Below are 22,012 nucleotides of genomic sequence, written 5' to 3'. Positions count from 1 at the left end.
TGTCCCTTATAGCTAGGGTTTGGACATTTAGGTTTAAACTGAAAAAAAAAAAAAAAAAACTATAAAAGTATGCAGAATTGAGTTCTCGAAATTTGGTTCTAACCGAAGAGGGTCAGTATCCTTGGCATGCAAGGCGTAGTTAGATGGCTGCTGAATGCGACTTACATTCACTTAAAGTTGAAAATTAACCAAGTAAGGAAGTCAGGGGCATCATGCGATGGTGGTATTGTAGGATAAGCAGCACGCTTGTGCGATTTTAGGTATTGCTCGGCTAGCTCGCATGCCTATGCAGACCGGGGAGCCTCATCTCTTAGCTGTCTTCTAGCTAAGCTCTGTTTCTTCACTATCATCACCTGATACCTGTTAGTCGGTTAATTGGGTTAATCAGTAGGACACTGACACAAAAACATGAATGAGTGTCATGTGGTTTTCATGATGATAGAGCGGCAGTTTCATCGCTGCCATCAACACGCAGATCATGTGATGCCTCGCGCTCAATGCAGCGTGACAACCATACGATAACATGTCAGCCTAGTTCTTAGAAGTGAATTTCCACTTCTGTTTTGTTTTTGTTTAACTTGAATTACTCTTTTAATGAGGGAAGCAATTTTTTCTAATGCACAGCTCCTAGCTGTACAATTTACACGCTAATAACTGGTAAATAAATTGTTCAGGATGAGAAAATAATGATATAGACTTTAAATTACTTTTGCTCATACAGAATTGCCACATTGTCACCGAAAAAAGTCAGTATTTCATTCGTCGAAATTAATATTCTTCAAAAAAAGCTGAAAGTAGCGTCCTGAAATAAAAAGTAAAAAAAAAGTCAACCAATTTTTTTAAAAAATGAAAATGTCTAGCCCCTAGTTATAGTCAATGTGTCGGTTCGGGATGTTAAACCCCACAATTCCAAACCTTCTCTTTTTTTTTTATCTGAGAAGGAAACAATTATAAGTTATGTCTCAGCATTCAGAGTTGAAGACTACGATGAGGAGAGGTACAAAAAATAGGAGGGAGAAAGTTGACTTTTATAACAATCTAGAAGCGGGCGGAAACATATCAGCTGCTGTCAAAGCTTCTTCTCTGTTGTCTTCGTTGTTTAGCGCTATCATGTATATATAGCTCAATCCAACTAGCCCAACTTTCTGTTGTTGAAAGCCATGACTCAGGTAAAAGGCCCTAAAGCAATAACAGTGAATGATCGTACACGATGTGAGGGCCCGCTTTTATTTCTTAGCTCTTCTTTTTTTCATCTTTCATGTGCTTTATACCGTGTGTAGCGTTGACTGCAGCTGATATCTTCCAACCTTCTCTTGCACTGTGCTTTCCAATCAAGAAGAAGAGTTGTTGGGTGCTCATGTTGTGTGGTCGTTGTCCCTGTGTCCTCTGCTGTTTTTATTCTTGTTCAGACACTCGGCTGAGAAGTCAGTATTGATGGAAAGAAAAATGATAGCTGCAACGTTAAGAGATCGGAAGCGGGCGGAGTGGGTGAGAGAACAAACGCCGGTTAATGATATCCTAGTTGAAATCAAAAGGAAGAAGTGGGCTTCGGCAGGGCATGTAATGCAAAGGCAAGATAACCGCTGGTCCTTAAGGGTAACGGAGTGGATTCCAAGAGAAGGCAAGCGTAGCAGGGGGCGGCAGAAGGTTAGGTGGGCGGATGAGATTAAGAAGTTTGTGGGGATACGGTGGCCGCAGCTGGCGGAGGACAGGGTTAATTGGAGAGACGTGGGAGAGGCCTTTGCCCTGCAGTGGGCGTAGTCAGGATGATGATGATGATGCAACTGCAGGTCACTTGTATCGATGCATGGCTTGTTGTGGGTGAACTGCAAGCTGTCATGCTTGTGATAGGCCAGACGTGAGCGCCCTCTCTCTCTGTGCCAGGTGACGGCGACCCCCGAGGAGATCAGCCAGCTCACCACGCTGCTGTGCAACCAGCTGCCTGCCGAGCTGAATGACCGGGAGGTGCTGCTGGAGCACTTTGGCCAGTTCGGCCGGGTCGAGCGCATCAACTGCAACCTCAAGCGCCAGTGCGCCACCATCCGCTTCAGCGACCACGTGAGTCGGAGCTTCACGCTGGGCGGAATCGTGCATGCAGAGCATAGCAGCTAATGCATTGCTATTACCCAGCCTATGCAGCGTATTTGTAGACGCGGGTTCGATCCTGGCCGCGGCGGCTGAATTTCGATGGAGGCGAAATTCTAGAGGCCCGTGTGCTGTGCGATGTCAGTGCACGCTAAAGAACCCCAGGTGGTCGTAATTTCTGGAGCCCTCCACTACGGCGTCCCTCATAGCCTGAGTCGCTTTGGGATGTTAAACCCCAATAAACCCAACCAAGCAGCGTATTTGTGAGGACTTTTTAACGTGATTGCGTTATAGGGAGACACTGGTCTTTAAAAAATGACCAAAAAAATCGACTTTCAAAAAATGGCATTTGTGGAATCTACAGCTATAATTTTCCAACTGTATCAATTTTCTCCTTCAAGAAATCAACATTTTCACCATAATATTAAATTCAGATCATCGTGTGGGCTGAATTTATGCAGGAGCAGACAATTTAATGGCATGGAAATTTTGGACATCTGGCTGTCTTTGTATGTTGATATGTCAACATCTAGGACAGACAGAGATGTCATACTCTTTGCTAAGGGAAGCTGAAAGCACAGTGTGTGCAATAATTGAAGCAGATTCATTCAATCGCACTTCAAAAATTTATAATTTCGCAAAGTTTACCGATATATTTTATTCGCACCTTGAACATTGCTATTCCAAGTGCTGAAAAATTACTAATGAGGGTAAAATGGAAAAATGGTTCTGGTTATTGCACTCTTTACTTACCATACTATGTAGCCATGGATTAAAAATGATTTTTTATTGAGCAGTTTTTTTTTGCACCGAAGTACTAATGAGTGACAAATTGAAATTAGTTATCTTGGGAACCGACTAATTTATGAGAAAGGTAATTTCATTGTTGAAATGAGCATAAAAAACTGAGCAAGGTGCTACATTTTCATTAGGATCGGACTAAAAATAAGGAAAATAGGTCAAAGACTTAAGGGTCCAGTGTTGCAGAACAAATAACATCATTGGTCTTTGCCGTATGGGAACGGTTTCAACCCTCCGTTTAAAATTTCGTGCCATAATGTCGATGCATGTTCACTGGGAGGTGGTGCCACCTCCGAGGACTTACAAGAAGTGTTTGAAATGTGATAGTGCTGCCTTCTTGCGGAGATAAACAGAACTGATTTCTAGCTGCAGCCCTTTCGTGGTTTTGTTTTCACTGCGTGATCAGTGGAGGCGCGCAAAACTTGATCTTGAGCGTCACTCCCTTGCAGGGGCAGCGGCAGCGGCAGCTGATTTCAGTCTCTGCAGGCGTTGCTCTTAGCTTGTTTATCACTGACGCTCACGAGGGATTCTTGCTCTCCTCGTTTACTGACTTTTCTTCGAGTTCTTCAGAGGCGCGGCAAAGCGGCGATACGGCCGAACGCACTGTCCGTTCTCTTGACACTGACAGTAATGACTCTTCCGCGTTTTGTGTGTGCAGACTGCAATAACGCGCTGCGCGTAGACGCGAGTTTCAAGGAATACCACACTCTGAAGTACTATTGAACATTTTGCAATTCTGAGTGATGCTGGCACACCAAAATACTGTTCCTGATTTTTTTTTTGCAACTTCTTCTCAGCTTTACACATTTTATACATTCAAAGTTTGCAACAAAGTAATTTTACCATCTGGGAAAGTTTTAAAAAAAAAAATTCGAGCCTCAAAGCCTCAATAAAATTGAGCTGAAAAGAAAATGGGGCTAACTTGGGTGTGGGTGGGAATTGAACTCAGAAACATCGGATTGTGAGATGGGCACTCTACCTATAGGCCACGAAGGCTTGTTGGTGCAAGCTGAATAAAGCCAGAGTCGCTGTGGTGGCTCAGTGGGTTATGGCGCCCGGCCGCTGACCCGAAAGAGGCGGGTTCGATCCCGGCTGCGACGGTCAAATTTCGATGGAGGCGAAATATCAGAGGCCCGTGTGCTGTGCGATGTCAGTGCACGTTAAAGGTCCCCAGGTGGTCGAAATTTCTGGGGCCCTCCACTACGGCGTCCCCCATAGCCTGAGTCGCTTTGGGACGTTAAACCCCCCTATACCAAACCATGAGTAAAGCCGGGCCTAGTGAATGTGTTGTAGTGTTTGCTTGGTGAAGTGTCTTAGAGGTGTGTACTGACGCATACTTGGGTAAATGTGAGCTCACCAATTGGGAATTAGGTGTTTGAGGAGGGGATACAAACGGCACCCAATAAGACTATCGCTTTTTAATCTTATAGGCCAAGCTTGAGCATCCCCTAATCTCTTTTCCCACCCTGTGCAATTTTCCTGAATGCGGGGTGACAGTCATAAGGTTAAACACAATAGATGCTGCACAGGTGCTTGCCCCAGGACATTCATACCTTTTACCGAACATCATCTGAAATTGCCTGCCTTCTAGCTTTGCAAGTTAAGTGAACGTAACCAGAGTTCAGGAACCCATGGGAGGTGATTTGATGCATAGCATTTCTTTTCCACATGCATTGCTTGCTTGTCGTGCTTTTAGCATAATTTTTTTCTTTTGTATTATGTGCCTTTGCACATCTCCCACCATAATACCTTTAAGGGCATTTTGAATGAATAAATAATTGGCGTGTAATGTCTGAACGTTTACTTGCCACATAGGCAGTGTCACTGTCTGCTTGAGCAGTATACTTGCTTTGCGAAAGCGTACTTCATTTCTCCCAAAGCATTCCTAAAACTCGAACGGCGCTTGCTTTACTTTAACGGGGGACGAGGTTCTTAAAACTGACCTTTTTGTTTGTGGCTAGAGTCTCATGAAATTTTGCACACAGATGCGTTTTTTCTTCTGATTTCAAAAATGTAGTCATAATTGAGCTGGTGGTCTTAGATCAAAAGTTATCCTAGAGTGTAATTAGGTAATTTCTTACGCAGCTTTAGTGAACTTTCTCACTGCATTTTGTTGCTTTTAATTACATGAATTGATAGCTAGCAAATTCCCATACCAAATGACATTTTTACTTTTTTGTTTAGGCCATGTATAAATAGCAATTTACAATTAGCTTAACGAGTTGCAGCGTCAAATACTGCAACCTCTTACTCTCGACATAGCATGTCAGGATGACATGCCTATAGAGAAAAACGAAGAATGTCACCAGGTATGGCAACTCTCTGGCTATCAGTTCATGTAAATAAGAGCAACAAAATGCAGTGAGGAAGTTCATTAAAGCTGCGTAAGAAATTACCTAATTACATTCTAGACTTTGTAAGATCTGAGACCACCAGCTCAGTTATGATTACATATTTGGAATCGGAAGAGAAAAACTCATGTGTGCAAGACTTCATAAGATTCTAGCCAAAAATAAAAAAGTTAGTTTTAAGACCCTCGTCCCCCCTTTAGCTAGAGGAATCTTTGCGCATGTATAATACCCCTGCCACACGGCAAATTTAATGTCATTCCCATCGAATGACATTCGTTCAAAACGACATTAATTTGCTGCCACACGAGAAAATCTAATGTCATTCGATGAAAACGACATTAGGTATCGAATGAGTTCCCTGAACACATTCGCCTGCGACGTCCGAGCTAATGTGTTCCCTCGACACCAGAGACTTGGTGAGAATATGCAACGAAAAACACGATTACAAAAACGTCACGAGCACTGTAATATTTCCGCGTCCCTACGATTGTGCTGTCGTTCATTTACGTATATAAAAATGCCAAATAGAATTGGAAAAAAATAAAACTCACTCTCGCTACCAGCCTTGCGTGGTTAACATTCACAACATGGCGACGCCCAGCTCGCCCGCTTCGGACCGAATACTGCGTCGCCGCTGCATTTTTCGACGCGATAGCTTTCTCTAAACGGTTGTATTTGCTTTTATTTTGTGCATTCTCATCCCTCCGTAACAATATAGGTTTGAAATATCAGTCGCTTTTGAGAAAAATTTCAGAATTTCTTGATGCTAGGCTTAACTATGTACGGCGTACACTGGTCGTGATAGCAACGACCCCAAGCGAAGTATTTCTCCAACTTTGCGCTAGAATCTACATTTTCATTTCATCCAATTGATTTACATTAAAAAAAACAAAGCCTTCGAATGCATTCATTACTGCCGTTAATAAAAGAGAAAAACGTTTTTCGGCACTCAGTTCAGGAGGTTTGACTTGCTATCGTCTAGATGGCACCACAGTATGTTATGCTTCTCGTGCGCTACGCTAGTCACACCCAACCACCGTGCTCCCTACCAAAACTGTTGTGAGGACGGGCGGCAGTGCGCGCAAGGTGCGCCCGTAGCATGCGCAAAGCTTTTGCGGACGCACAGCTAATACTGTCTAATTTCACCATAGAGAGCATTTCACAATATGACGTCCGCCATTTGCCTGCCGCCGCTGGCTGAGGTTTGGCTTGGCTTGGACTTGTGGTGGATAGCAGTGATCAACACGTTATTGAAATCAACGTTTTTAGATCCCTCGCACAGCGCGCCTATCTAAATACGTTGATTAAAATGAGGATGAAGATTTTAGAATCGGTTTCCATTAGCAAAGCAATACTTTTTGCAACGTATTGAAGCATACATCGAAATTTTTGTATGCTGTACTCACTGTACTCTCTTTCCATCGCAATCGCCATCATTTGCAAATGACATTAGTTTTTGCCGCGTAGCAGCGCGCAGAAAAAATGACATTAAGTCGAACAAATGTCATTCGATGAGAATGACATTAAATTTGCCGTGTGGCATGGGTATAAGTTAGTGCGCTAGTTGGCGCCTTAGCGTGGCATGAGCAATTGCTAGTTACGTTAGATGGCTCACAGATATGAAAGTCAAATGGCGCTGCTGGAATGGGGACCGCATTCTTGCATATTCCCTTCCGCATCGGTCTGCACCCATGCCTCCTTCCTGGAGGAGTCTGATAAGCACCGCGTGGAACTAACTGCCCGGCCGGCTCGGTCGTTTGAAGCTTGCCTCTGCTGCCTCTGAATTGCAGCACTCTGCCGAGTTGGCCAAGAAGAGGGGAGCCCGGATCTCGGCCCAGTTCCCACCACTGGAGATCTTCTGGTGCTCCAAGCGGCGGCCTTCTGGCGAAGGTAAGGCCACGTTCCGTTCTGGCCCTGGCTTGGTTTCCTCTTAGGCGCTTGACATTGGCCACTTTGCTTGCAGAGAGGGAGGTCTGTTGGCACCCGCCTGGTGCGTGGCTTTGTACGTTGTCGAAGGGGCCGGCTGTGACTGGATGTAAACCAAAGCAAGCTATTTTAGAGCATCCTCAGTGCCTCCCGAAGTACAGCTTCACAAGTGGCTGTCTGGACAACAAAGTTACAGTGAAACCTCGTTATAGCGAACAAGTAAAAAATTGTAAAACAGTTCGCTATAGACAAAATTCGTAATATAAAATTTCGTCAGAAACGCGCGCAGCAGCGGCGCAGTTTAGTCATTGAAAGGACAGCAATTCTGGCGATCTTTACAAGAGAAGCGGAGAGATGTGTTTCTGGGTTTTGGTGGCGTTAAGTGCAGGTTAAGTGCCGGCTACTGTGGCTTCTCCGTATCGCATCCATGTCGCGTGGAAAGCTGTACGTCAGAGCGAAAGCTGCCACCGCTTTCGCCACCTCCGCGACAGCCGACATGAGCGCAGGATTGTTACTGCAAGCTTACATTAAGAGGGTTTCAAACTGGGCTGGTTGGTAGTTATCATGGTCACACATAATTGCCCTTTTGAAAAAGACTTGGAACAACACAGGGACGACACAAACTCTGGTGCGCAAACTATCATCTGAAGTTTTTATTGCGATGAGCACACAAACAGGTTCGTCGTGTGCTGTGAAGGGGTGGCCGAGCATATGTGGGCCAGACGGGCAGATGTCTAAATGAAAGACTAAGAGAGCACAACCGCAACTGTCGCCAGATTAACTCACCTGGAAATCTGGCGACGCATTGCGAAAGGTGCGATAGCTGCAAACCCCACTTCCAACAGACCACAGTTCTGCTGAAATCCAGAGATAGGGCAATCAGGGAACTGTGGGAAGCTAACTGCATGGAATCGGGAAATGGGACTCGCGTAAGTGACCCCTCGGTTTTGCTTTCCAAACAGGAAATGCAACTCGTGGATCAGTAGTAACGAATGTAATCCAGTCAGCTGGGATAAAATCTATTTTTGATGCTTGTTGACATGATTGCAAAACTGCTGCTTAACTGCGTTTTTTGGTGATTTCTGTAATGACATGTGAAGCTTATATATGTGTGCTCATGGCAATAAAAACTTCAGTTGACAGTTTGCGCACCAGAGTTTGTGTCGTCCCCGTGTTGTCCCAAGTCTTTTTCAAAAGCGCAATTATGTGCGACCATGCAAGCTTACAACCATTGGTGCTGCTTTCATGGCGCTGTCAACGGATGCCAGAGGCGTGAAGCGTGCTGACTGCCGGACTGTAACCCTACACACCGCTGCTGGCGAGTGCACGCTGAAAGTGCAAACCTCGGCGTGAACGCGTGCCGCATCACCACTAGTCACTTGTGCATTGCGGCGAAGCCTGCCGCCTGCCATCCGAATGGGCACCAGTTTCATGGCCAACCGCGTTCGGTATATAAAGTAGAAATTGCATGATTTAGTCAAAAATGTTTACGAAGAGTTCGATATAGCCAATAAGTCGTAAAATCTATGTTCGTTATATCGAGGTTTGACTGTATCTGCATTTCGAAGTGGCTTTTTTTGTTTTTGTTTTTCCAACGGCAAGCTGTGTGAGAGAGAATTTGATATTTTTTTTACCAAGTGCATCGTTTTAGATAAGTTCACCTAGCCCAGTTGTGTTCATAGAGACTGATTGTAACACCAGGGATTAAACGGGCTTGTCTGAAACGCGGAGACAGCGGCTTATGCTTATGACAGCATGGTAGCCTCAAGGTTTCTAACAGTTACTCCGGTCATCATTTTGTTACCCTGTGAGCTCACAATATCCAATACCAATATCCCTCAAGAGAAAAGTATACAACAGCGGTATCTTACCGGTACTCACCTATGGGGCAGAAACGTGTAGACTAATAAAGAGGGTTCAGCTTAAGTTAAGGACAACACAGCGAGCTATGGAAAGGGAAATGATAGGTGTAACATTAAGAGATGGGAAGCGGGCGGAGTGGGTGAGGGAACAAAAGTGGGTTAATGATATCCTAGTTGAAATCAAGAGGAAGAAGTGGGCTTGGGCAGGGCATATGTAATGCGAAGGCAAGATAACCGCTGGTCCTTAAGGGTAACGGAGTGGATTCCAAGAGAAGGCAAGCGTAGCAGGGGGCGGCAGAAAGTTAGGTGGGCGGATGAAATTAAGAAATTTGTGGGGAATATGGTGGCCGCGGCTGGCGAAGGGCAGAGTTAATTGGAGAGACATGGGAGAGGCCTTTGCCCTGCAGTGGCGCATTCAGGCTGATGATGATGATGATGTGTGCAGGCCGGGGGGGAGAATCCCGACCAAAGCCTCAGTTGGGTGAGGACTCTGCCGAGCAGCGCGCACTGGAGCAGCCCACAGAGGGGGCTGTGGCTGAAGAGCGGCCAGCACGGCGCCTCCGCTCTCAGCTGGCCGCCAAGGCTGCCAGGCGGACCAGGGCCGCAGCTGCTGTAGCGGGCCGCACTGGCAAGGGGGGTGAGACAGCGGAGGAACTGGCGGCCAAGGCAGAAGCAGGTGAGCTGTGTGGGGTTTTGGCCTCCTGCAAAAGCCATGACAGGGGCCGGAGCCTTTTGACTAGTGCCAGTGCCACACATGCGTGAGAAATGGCATTAAAGGGCCAATGACCACCCTCTGGTCGAAAATATTTTCTACCTCTCTGGTTGCGAGGCGTCATCCCCGGAAGGCGCGGCTGTATATATTTTTTTAAAAGACTCCTTATAGCGTTGTTACAGCCCTCGCAATCAAGCTACTTCGCCATGCTCCTCTCCTTCTGTGCCCTCCTCGAGATTTTTCTCTCTCGCGCCTCGCCGAGTAGGCTCCGCAAGGGAAAATCACCCTTCCTCCTCTGATATTAGCTGGAGGCGTGGTGTCTGGCGGAGTGCTTCACATGTCTACGTCATGGCCCCACCTTGAAAAGAATTCTTTTCTTGCTTTTCGCTGCCCAGTATAGTTGATGGAGGGGGGGGGGGGGGTGGAGAGGGGAAGCATCAGGTCCTTCAACACCCTCTCTATTTTGCTCCTTGGGTGTCTGTTTTACTATATTTTTACTTTTTATCACTAGGCTTCAAGGGATCTGTAATGCTTCCACATTGTGCTTTTAGGGGTATGCTAAGCATTATGTGATTATGGGATGGTGGAAGGAAGAACAGTTTCTGTGTCTGTAAAGCGATACACCAAGAGGACACCGGGCTGCTGAAGGGGCCCATTAATGCTCTCACATTGAGTGTCCTCTGAAGTGTTTTTGTTGGCAGTTTTGGGAGTGTTAACTGTTATTTTTTCCTGTCGCGTTCACTTGCAGGAGAGGGCCTACTGTCACGGTTGAAACAGGCTGCACACAGTGTGGGGGAGCGGTACAGGGTACTCGATGCACGGGACAAAATCATCCGACTGCGTAAGTTTGACCCCTGGTGTGTTGGCTTCTAGTCACTCTAGGCACTCTGCATTCGTTTTTTTTTTTTTTTCTCTCTAACAGCGGTGGATTTTCTTTTGTATAGGACGAGAAAAAAAAAAAAAACTCTCAACATGCAGGTGTCATGTCCGCTTAAAGAGACTGCAGACCCCCATTAAAGCGAGTCTTTCATGATTGGTTACCTTTCTGGGTTCTCAAATATGCGTGTTTCATCAAAAGGACAGCTTTGTTTCAAGAAAAACAAAATACGTAAGCATGTGCACCCATGCCAATTCACTGAGTACAGGTGCGGCCAAAATAACATGGAGCATGCCTCGGCATTTGAAATCTTCTTGCGCATACCGCAAAGATATCAAAATTCCTTGGCTTGACACCCGTGTGCAGCAGCGACATTTGCTGGCATATGTATTCAACTGATCATAATTTTGTATGGGCAAGGTGTGCGGAAAGCGTAAGTGCCAAAGCATGCTCCATGTTATTATATCCGCGACTGTACCTTTTATTCGTTATCAGTGGTGATGGTTTTGGGGTTTTGGGGTGGTTTTGGGGCCCTGACCAATACGTGGTTTCCAGGAATAACAACAACACTCGGAGCATGCTAAAATGGGGAATTCGTGTATTGGGGCAATCAGTACAGTGCTGCTTGAGAGGCAACAATGCAAAGTGCATTAAAGTGGTTGGGAAAAAGAAAACAAACTATACTGGCACTGTCACACTGGGCAGACCCAGTCATGGTGTGCGGTTTACGAACGCCATGGCTTGTCAACGGAGTCCTCTGGTCATGGTGTGAGATATAAATTGTTGTGTTAACTTGTGAGACTTTTGGCTCAGTAGGCAGTTTCAAGTGCTGAATGAATGTGGAAAAAAATTGCCGTGGACCCCACTGTTTCGCTTCACTGAAGAATTGAAATATTTATTTATTTATTTATTCAACACTGCCAGCCTTGGTAGGCCCAGGCAGGAGGAGCAATACAACGAGATACAAGGCAAAGTAACATTTAGCACACAAGATAAACAAACCAAAGACAACACATGCATGATTCGAACAAAAAATAGGCAAATTGAACACAATTCTCGGCAGAACTGGAAGTACAACATACAAAAGTCTTTATAAAAAACTGTCAATGCTCTCAGTGCTTAACAGTGCTGTCAAAGGAAGCTGGTTCCACTCAGTTATCATTCGAGGAAAATAAGAATATTTATACAAGTTGGTTCTGTCACGATAAGGTGTTAAAGGTGCACTGAAGAGGAATCTGAACTTGTCTTTTTGCTACGGGAACTCCATCTACACGTTCCGAGCTTTCTTAGAAACTTCGATTTATTGCCCTGTGTGGCCAATTTCTCTAATTATATTGAATTAACGTCCGGCTCCCGCCTTTTTTTTTCAATTTTCCCCCGTACGGTGGGCGGAGTCGACCAACGCGTGGAGCGCCTTTCACCCAGTCCCGTGGCGGCTTGCCGATCTGCCATCGGCGGAGTAATACGTAGTAGTCCGTACTAGCAAATAGTCCGCGCATATTTTTATTTCTTCGGGCTTATTTTGCGGCTATATTATCTGCGAATCAAACTATTTATTCATGGAAATCTAAAAAACAAAATAAAGCGAAAGCAAAGCCTCCACGGAGCTGGCTGAAAGGCACTTCACGCGTTGGTCGACTCCGCCCACCGTACGGGGACAATTAAAGAAATAAAGGCAGGAGCCGGACGTTAATCCAATTTAATTAGGGAAATCGGCCACACAGGGCAATAAGTCGCAGTTTCTAAGAATGCTAGGAACGTGTAGATAGAGTTCCCGTGGCAAAAAGACAAGTTCAGAATCCTCTTCAGTGCACCTTTAAGGACTGGGCATGACGATGTCTCGTTAATCGCGTCACTAGTGGTTTGATGTAAGTGTCGGGGCTCATTGCTAACTTGTTACTTTTCAACAAAAAGAGAAATGTTAGTCGCAAAAGCTTTCTTCGAGTTACCAGTGTCTGTATGCCATTAACATTTATTAAAGTTGTAGGGGAGTCGGTAGTGCGGAATTTGGAAAAAATAAAACGAGCTGCTTTCCGCTGAATCATTTCTAATGCATGGATGCTAGCTTTAGGGAAAGAATCCCACAATGTACAGGCATATTCTAATTTCGGTCTAATGATTGATGTATAAGCTAGAAGCTTGGTTGTGGAAGGGGCTTGTTTTAATTTATATCTAAGAAAACAATGAAACAAAACAACAGTGAACAGAAAATCGTCAGGAGTTGATGCTATTGTCCTTTATGTGTACTGTTGTGAGCAAAAATAAGGGACCTCACTCCTCGTATTCTGAACATTGCTACGTTACCTGATGAAGCACTCCTGGTGTCGAGACCGCATTGGGCTGGTCGCGACTCCGGGAGTGCTTCATTAGGTGGTATTCCCTTGCAGAGTGACAAGGTTCGGAACATGAGGATTTTGGTCTCATACTTTTGCTCACAGTAGTACATATAAGATAATTCATATACGAATAGGGTGAAGGTATCACCCTGTGTAGATATGATGAGATGCATTTTTCGAGTGTGTTGCCGCGTTGGCTCAGTGGTTATGGCACTCAACAGCAGACCCGAAAGACTCGGGTTCCATCCCGGCCGCGGCGGTCGAGTTTCGATAGAGGCGAAATTCAAGAGGTCCATGTACTTGCGATGTCAGTGCACGTTAAAGAACCCCAGGTGGTCGAAATTTCCGGAGCCCTCCACTACGGCATCCCTCATAGCCTGAGTCGCTTTGAGATGTTAAGCCCCCATAAACCATTTTAAGGTGAAACCCTTTAATGCCTCATCGTTGTCGACAGAAGGTTGTCAGTAAAGGTGTCACGCTTTTCTAGTCAGACCAGAAAAAATAAATAAAACCGAGTAGGAAATTGCCCAACCAGGGTCTACGCAGTGCGAGATGAGCACGTTAACCACTCCGCCATGGTTTGGAATGAACAACGGCGTGTCTAGCTAATACAGTGTCTTCATTCACTCCCATCTTCCTACCTTCCCTTAGGACCGAGATACGCGAGGCAGATACATTTCCTTTCCTCAAAAGCCAATTTATCGACGAGCAAGGCGTACAGCCAAACGGGCGATGGCTTAAGGCTTCCGCCTCACCGCACTTTAGGTCAACAAAGTGCCCCCCTGAATTTTTTCGAGTACAGCTTTGAGCCAGTAGATTATTCGAGTACCTTAGCCGTGCATACCTCTGATGCTGCCTGGGCTCAGTGTTGGAAGGGTATATGCAAAGCTGCAAGGGAAGTCCTGCGGGATGTAGTAGATGCGTGCAGACCTTGCCTGAGGGTGTGGTGCTCCTCCCCTTTCCCCCTTTCAGGTCTGGAGAAGCAGAGCGACCTGGCCACGGCCCAGGCCACCAGGGGCTGCTGCCCCGACATGTGCCCCGAGAAGGAGCGCTACTCCCGCACCGACAAGAAGTGCCTCTCCACCTTCGAGGTGCTGGTGAGTGTTTCTCGTGCCTTAGTTAAGAGGGGACGAGGGTCTTAAAACTAACCTTTTTATTTGTGGCTAGAATCTCATGAAGTCTTGCACACAGATGCGTTTTTCTCTTCTCATTCCAAAAATGTACCGTATTTACTCGCATAATAGGCGCACTTTTTTTCCAGAAAATCCGGCTCAAAGTTCGGGGTGCGCCTATTACGCGGGGTAAAATTTCCGGAAATTTTTCGACTCGCAAAATTGAACACACCGCGTAAACGCACTCGTGTACGGGCCGCACCCCGTTTTCGCGAAGAAAATGTAAAAAAAAAAAAGATCCGTGTAAGGGTTGCACCGAAATTTTCCACGACACACGCGGGAATAGCCTTAGGAATGCACGCGCCGAGGCCTCCGCGATCGGCTCCGGCTGCGCGCAACGGGCGCTTGATCGCGGAGGCCACACACGCGCGCAGGAGCTTCCAAACGCCGCCCAGGAGGGCGCCCAAGGCCAAGCTTATCATCATCATCATCACGTTCCTCCGCCGCGAGCTTTCGCTATCTATATCGCCATCAGCATCTCCAGCTCGTTTTTTTTTTTTTTGTTGTTGCTTTCAAGTGCCGGGATTTGCGGTAGCGCGATAGTTATCGTGGTTTATGGCTTTGCCGCGGAGAGCGTTGATGTTTTAGCTCGACGGGCAAGCACCTTAACAGCTACATGGCTGGGAGTTTGCTCTCGAACGCGGCAAGCGTGCGGCAGGTCGGAAAATACGACGTGGCCGAGAAGTGCAGCAGTTCAGCAAAAACTTTGTTAAAATAAAGATTGGGGAGCGGGGGGTGGCGAGGCGTCGGCTTGCAATCGTGTAAATACAGTATTGATCACAGTGCCAAGTTCGGGGTGCGCCTATTATGCGCGGAAATAAAAAAATCTGATTTTTCGCGCCCTAACTAGGGGTGCGCCTATTATGCGAGTGCGCCTATTACGCGAGTAAATACGGTAATCATAATTGAGCTGGTGGTCTTAGATCAAGAGTTATCTTCGATTCTAGAGTGTAATTAGGTAATTTCTTATGCTGTTTTAATCAACTACCACATTGCATTTTGTTGCTTTTAATTACATGAATTGATAGCCAGCGAATTTCCATACCCGATGACTTTCTTACTTTTTTGTTTAGGCCACGTATAAATAGCAATTTACAATTAGCTTAACAAGTTCCAGTGTCAAATACTCCGACCTTTACTCTCGACGTAATATATCGCGATGACACGCCTTTAGAGAAAAATGAAGAATGTCACCGGGTATGGGAACTCTCTGGCTATCAGTTCAAGTAAATAAAAGCAGCAAAATGCAGTGAGAAAGTTCATTAAAGCTGCGTAAGAAATTAACTAATTACATTGCAGACTTTGCAAGATCTAAGACCACCAGCTCAATTATGATTACATATTTGGAATCAGAAGAGAAAAATGCGTCTGAGTGCAAAGCTTCATGACCTTCTAGCCATAAATAAGGAAGTTAGTTTTAAGACCCCCCTTAATTCTGCCAGCGCTGGCGCGCAGTTCGTCTATACAGCATGTCATGCTGCTGTAAGCAGTTTTGCATGGCAGCGGATACTGCATGCCCCGTGCCGTCATCCGGTGTTCCCCTCCTGGTTGCAGCCGGGCAGTGACGGAGTGATGGACCACACGCGGATGGTGAAGGAGTACAGCCGCTCCTCGGCCGACCAGGAGGAGCCCCTGGCCCACGAGCTGCGTCCCCCGCACGTGCTCCGCCACACCATGGACTACCTGATCGTGCACCTCATGGACTACTCGGCCCTGGCCTCCTCTGGCGGGGGCACCGTGCCCTCCGTGGGCGAGTGGTATGACTTCATCTGGAACCGGACACGCTCCATCCGCAAGGTGGGTGGCTGCTAAAGGGAACACTGTGGGCCACTGCCGCCTCGATCACTTCACGTGGGACTAGAATGGGAGCGTCCTGATTTTCGTGGTTGCTGCCATTGCTTCAGTGCATGCCAGGATGTCATGAACTATGCCAGGGAACTTGTTCCTAGGCTTTGTCATTTGTCCATGCACAAGAAGGTAGCCAGAGCATCGGTAACTCTTGAACTAATAATTTAAACTAAGCACCACAGTCTTGGGATGTGCAGGTATTCTAGACCGTGCACCGTAGTACCGTATAAACCGCATATAGGTCGAGTGGGAATGTAGGTCGACCCCCTTACCTTGAAGTGAAAATAATTGAAAAAAAAAATGAAAAGAAGCGTCGGCTTCGTCCGTGGACCACCGGAGTGGCGACCTCACTCCGAGCTGTCATCAGCGTCGTCGGAAGACAATCCTTTGTCGCTCGCCACCTCCCAAAGTGCGTCGTCCTCAGTGCCATCAAGCATGTTGCTTATGCAGCACTTTTTGAATGCGTTCTCGACCATGGCGTCTGGCAAAGAACGGCAGGCCGACAACACCCAGCTGCAGACGACCGCCTTTGCAGGCGGCCCGTCGGCGTCTTCGGGTTGTCCCCGGACATCCACTCATTGTACTCATGCCGCACTCTGTCCTTAAAGGGCTTGTTCAGTACGACATCGAGTGGCTGAAGGGTGGACGTCATTCCACTAGGAATAACGACGAGGTCCGTCCTAGCCTCGCTTAGAGCACGCTTCACCGCTTCCGTAAGGGGGCCACGAAACGCGTCCAACACCAGCATGCTCCGAGGGCGCAGCAGTGCACCGGGCCGGCGATTCCATACCACGCGGATCCACTCAATCATCATAGCCTCGTCCATGTAGCCCTTCTCATTTACTCTCACGTTGACACCTGAAGGGAAGGCTTCCTTCGGCATCGTTTTTCTTTTAAAAATTACAAAAGGTGGCAGCTTTCTGCCATCAGCTGTACACGCGAGCATGACAGTGAAGCGCGAGTGCTCACTGCCTGTCGACAGGAGCTTCACCTCTTTGGCGCCGCGTTCGCTGACGGTGGTAGACGAAGGCATGTCAAACCACACAGGGGTCTCGTCAGCGTTTCCAATTTGCCCCAGCATGTAGTTATGCTCCTCTCAAAGGCGAATCACGAACCGCTGGAAACTGACGAGCTTATCAGCGTACTCCTCCGGCAGCTTTTGGCAGATCGATGTGCGCCGATGGAGGGAAAATCTGTTGCGCTTCATGAAACGGCGCACCCATGCCTTCGGCGCGCTGAATTCTTCTCTGCATAGTCCGGCTTCACGCGCAAGCTCCAGGGCTTTGCACTGAATCAGATGCACCGTCACGTGTAGTGAGCGCGCACGATGATACCGCACCAAGTCCGCAAGTGTGTCCTCCAGTTGTGGGTGCACTGCACGACGCCCACGAAAGGACATTTTGCTGGGGTTGCACGCGAGCAACTTATCCTTTTGCCCTCGCCAATAGCGCATGCTCTTCTCCGAGATGCCGAACAGGTGCTGAGCGGCCATGTTGCCGTTCGCTTCAGCGAACTCGATGACTTTTTTCTTGAATGCCGCCGTATACTGCCTCCGCGTGCCGCTATTCATTGTTGAAACGGAATTTCACACGAGGGCGAACAAAACACCGCACGCGAAAACTAACGGCCAGCGAAGGAGAAAGAAAATGCAAGCAATGACGTTTGGATGTCGATACGGCTTCAGCTATCTGTTCGCGAGCAGCTACACCGCATGTTGCCAGACTGCGACTCACGTTCTGCTAAAGGCCGCTGTATAAGACGAGGGGTGACTTCAGCTTGCTATTTTTAAGAAACAATCTCGACTTATATTCCGGTTCATACGGTAGCCGCTCACCCAATGCACTTACGAGTTAAGACTGGAAGTTGCTTGCCCAGACACATGACAGGTAGCACAAATGCAAACTTTCGGGTAGTGACTTCTGGAGAATACTGTGCACTGGAATCTGAATTCATAGCACAGCTGACATATACTAAGTTGGCACGGTTTGCCACTGACCAGGATAATCAGTGAGGAGTAGTGTGCAGCAGTTGTCCTTATGATGATGAAAACGTTTATTAAAGCCTTAGTTGAAGGGAAGGCTGATCGGGTCCCTAGTCCGGGACGCCGTTGGTGAAAGCCGCTGCCCGTGCTCTGGCGACGAGGGCTCGTTGTTCCTCGAGGTCCGAGCTGGACAGGGCCGCCTCCCAGCCCTCCCGCTTTGGCTGATTTATGATCTCAATGCTGTCATTTTTCTGACAAGCCCATACCATGTGGTACAAGTTTGCCTTCTGGCCACAAAATTTGCACTGTGCCGAAAAGGACTCGGGCTCAATGGCGTGAAGCGTAGCTGGGTTATTGAAAGACATAGTTTGTAGCCTGCGAAGGTGACTTACTGAGACCCTTAGCGGGCCTCGGGAGTGTCTGCCTTTCAAGGCGCAAATGTTGCAATATTTCTGAATATGTAGTTAGCGGAGAGGGGGAGCCAGAATCAGGAAGGGAGGACGTAGAAGGATGCCGGGGAAGAAAAGCTCGGGCCGAAGCGTGTGCGCGCTCGTTTCCTTCAACTCCCTGGTGACCTGGTACCCATATTAATTCCTTCCGTTCAGATGAAGTCCTACATTGACTAAGAATTTTGCAGGCTAGCGGCGTGATTCTGCCACGCATATAGTTTCTATAAGCCGCCTGGGAATCTGTAACTATGTATTTAGATTCGGAGTGCGTTGCGGCTAGGGCTATCGCTACTTCCTCCATAGCCTGTGTATCCCCGTTACGAACTGAAAGCCCGTCCACGACTTGCATTTGGTGCACCACTGAGATTGTTGATATTCCTTGTACAGGACCCGCAGCGTCCACGAAGAAGGCTCCTTCTTTTGTTGAATAGCACTCGTTCATCTTCTTGCTCCTCGCCACTCGTCTAGCATGATGATGCTCCGGGTGCATGTTTTTGGGAAGCGGAAGCGTAAGGAATTTGCTCTTCCACTCTTTAGGTACAGTGGAACCTCGATTATACGTCCCCCGGTCATGCGACGACCCGCATTTTACGACGAATTTGTGCGGTCCCGGCAAAACCCCCATAGAGACAATGCATTAAAAACCTCGGTTATACGACGCAAATTTTAGAAGGACCCCGCTTCATACGACGGCTGGCTCGTACCGTCCGTCAAAAAAGGTCGTCAGCAAACGCAGGCCGGGATGTACCGTATTTTCGCGATTCTAAGCACCCCCCCTATTTTCGGAAAAAAATTTCTGAAAAAAAAAAAAAAAAAAACTTTGCATGCGAATCTAAGCACCCCCGTTTTTGCGCGGAAGAGAGCGTTGCCGAGGCCGCCAAGTGCACTTGCTCTCTTTTTCGTCGAGCCTGTGCAGTCGGAGTCCCGAAGAGGCGCGGCCTGCGCGTTGTTGTTGCGACTGAGAGAAGGATGAAAAGGAAAGTGCGCGGGCCCGCCTACCGGCTCGAGCCAAGCCACCACCGCTGCCAAGTGCAGATAGAGGAGAGTTAAAAGATCAGAGGAAAGATAAAGAGAAGAGATAAGACTCGCGTGGCAGCAACAGATGCGTCCGCAGGAGCGGGCGCTGATGAAAAAACAGATAAGCGGGGAGGCCGCGGCGCTCGCCCAAGCGAGGACAGCGGCGTCCACGGCGCTTTTTGTAATGGAAGTAATGGATGCCATGTGCCCCGACGATAAAACTTCCGACGAAGAGGAAGTGGACAACGATGCAGAAATTTGCGCTCCCATTCCTAGTTACGGGACGTGTTGCAGAGCGTCGAGAACATCCGGCGCTTTGCTTGCGCGCGCGACGATGTTGGCGACCTACTGCGGGACGTGGCAGCCCTTGAAAGAAAGTTGATGCGCCGAGGTTGGGCAAAGGTGCAAAAAAAAAAAAAAATTACCGATTTGTTTTAAACGGTAATAAAGATTTTTTTTGTGAATCTGTTTCAAACAAATGCTGGGTTTTGTCTTTTTTAATCTCATTGGCATACTTTCCGCGGGCTTGAAGCCGGTCAACAGTTTTCGGCGCAAGGCCGAGCGCCACTGGCAGCATTCTTTGATTTTCGATTATACGACACCCGGATTATACGACGGTTTCGCGCGGTCCCCTGAACGTCGTATAATCGAGGTTCCACTGTATATCTTGTCTCCCAGCCACTTGCTGCGGAAAGCTAATGTTTAAATCTTCTAGGACCCTGCGGCCGGTCGTAGTTGTGGCCAGTCGCACTACCTGGCTTGTAAGATGGGCGCTAATCAATTCATCAGCCGTGTTGTGTACCCCTAGTTTTAGCAGACGCTCCGTAGATGCTTTCATGGGTAGGCCGAGTGCCTTCTTATAAGCCGTTCGAATGGTAACGTCCAGGTGGTTTATATCGGTCTTCCTCAAATGAAGGTACGGGGCCACGTACACTATCCTGCAGATGACGAAGGCCTGTATTAGTCTAAGGGTATCCTGTTCTTGCATGCCGCTTTTCTCTCTTGTGATCCGAGATATCATACGGATGACTTGTTCGCACACCGTTCGGATTGGTGATAGCTGCTGCGTTCACACCCTTGTTGTTAATGAGCAGCCCCAAAATCCGTATTGTTTCCACCTCAGGAATAGGTCCTTATGATTGCATTGTTTCTTTCGTGGCCATTGCTTTCAGATCTAGCATGCATGCATGCTGCAGTGTCATTGTCCCACGGTAAAAAGAAAAGTATGTTATAACAGAATCTGCCGTATGCAAAGTTAGTGATGGAAATAGTGATGGAAATCTGAACATTCATTGAAACCAGATCCATTCTGTAACATTTTTGAGAAATGGAATGGGGCGGAGAGTACTTTTTTGTCTTCTGGTGTGGGGGGGGGGGGGGGGGGGGTTGCAGTAATGTGGCAAAGTTTGTGGTAAGTTGACACTTGCTTTTAACAACTGTACAAGGCACAGCTGTAGTTGGAGGCCATGGAGTGAAGGGAGTTGATTGGTGCCATTTCCACTTACAGTTAAAGCTGGATGTAACGAACCTCCTTATAGCGAATTCCTCGATAATAATGAAGTTGTTTAATTCCTCAACGCAAGCCCTACTGAAGCACGTGTATTTGAGACCTCAATGTAACGAACATGTTGTGGCGGTTGACCTTGATATAGCGAACGAGCTAAGCCAACTATCTGTTAGTTGTGCTGAGTTACAAAATTTGGCTGAAAAGCCTCACAATGATAAAGCACGAAGTGACACAAGAGGAACATCAACGATCACGAGTGACCACAGCTGACACCACGCATCATGCTCCAGAGCTGTCGACGCATCTCCGCTGCTTTTGCTTTTGGAACGTCATGCCACGTGGCGCTATACAAGAGTTCATGCAGTTCATGCTCAAATGCAGCATAAAATGATAGGGCAGAGCAAAAACGAAACAGCACGAGCAGTGCGCGCCCATCGCCGCAGTGCGGTTGCTCGCTTTATTCCGGCACCGATAGCTCTCGCGCGTCGGGACTCTGGTGTGGGGACAGCAGAGAGTGCCGCCAATGCAAGGTGAGGAGTCCGTTTCCTGGGGCAACAGTGGCGGGCAGACCGAGAGAGGGAACGTGCGGGAAGAAGCATGTGCTAGTCTACGGTGGTGGCGCAAACATGTGCGCTCTCCTCTAGCTCGGCCGCGGTGCCCCTGCCTCTCCCTCTATCCCCTTTCTACTCATAGCGACATTGCGCGAGCCACGGCGGAGGCGCGGCAGTCACACTATCAACACTATCATGGAGCATTTTTCTATGTAATGGGGCTTCGAGTAATGGGGTTTTCTGCAAGCACTTTCAGTATGACTTCACTTACATTTATTTCTTATTTCGGTTTCCGTTCTGCATTGCCCTTCGGGTCTTCTTGCAAAAACTGCACATAATGAAAACCTGGATGTAACGAAAAATCCCAGACATTTTTCACCTTCATTACATCCCGGCTTAATGGGGAAGCTGGTCTTAGAAAGAAAATTTTTTGTTAATGAAGTCACAATAATGGAATCTTCAAGAAACATGTATTTTTGCATGCTGATTCCAAATATGTAATTTAATTTTATGTGAAACAAATCCTTGTGCACTTGT

General features: G+C 47.4%; 1 protein-coding gene across 2 annotated transcripts in view; it reads left to right on the top strand.

The window, feature by feature from the left end:
• The window catches only part of xmas (RRM_XMAS2 and SAC3_GANP domain-containing protein xmas), a 90,551-nt gene that overhangs the window by 4,248 nt on the left and 64,291 nt on the right, over positions 1-22,012 (top strand). For both annotated transcript variants that reach the window (XM_089563202.1, XM_089563201.1), the window contains exons 3-8: positions 1,885-2,058; positions 7,028-7,127; positions 9,471-9,701; positions 10,486-10,578; positions 13,923-14,047; positions 15,677-15,919. In XM_089563202.1, coding sequence (XP_089419328.1) covers positions 1,885-2,058; positions 7,028-7,127; positions 9,471-9,701; positions 10,486-10,578; positions 13,923-14,047; positions 15,677-15,919 — 966 coding nt within the window. The remainder of the gene's footprint in view (positions 1-1,884; positions 2,059-7,027; positions 7,128-9,470; positions 9,702-10,485; positions 10,579-13,922; positions 14,048-15,676; positions 15,920-22,012) is intronic.

The sequence above is a fragment of the Amblyomma mixtum genome, chromosome 10, assembly GCF_055824585.1.
Source record: "Amblyomma mixtum isolate Tamu chromosome 10, ASM5582458v1, whole genome shotgun sequence".
Taxonomy (NCBI): Eukaryota; Metazoa; Arthropoda; class Arachnida; order Ixodida; family Ixodidae; genus Amblyomma; species Amblyomma mixtum.
Note: the sequence above shows the minus strand (reverse complement) of the source record. Positions and strands in the feature narration are given on the sequence as shown.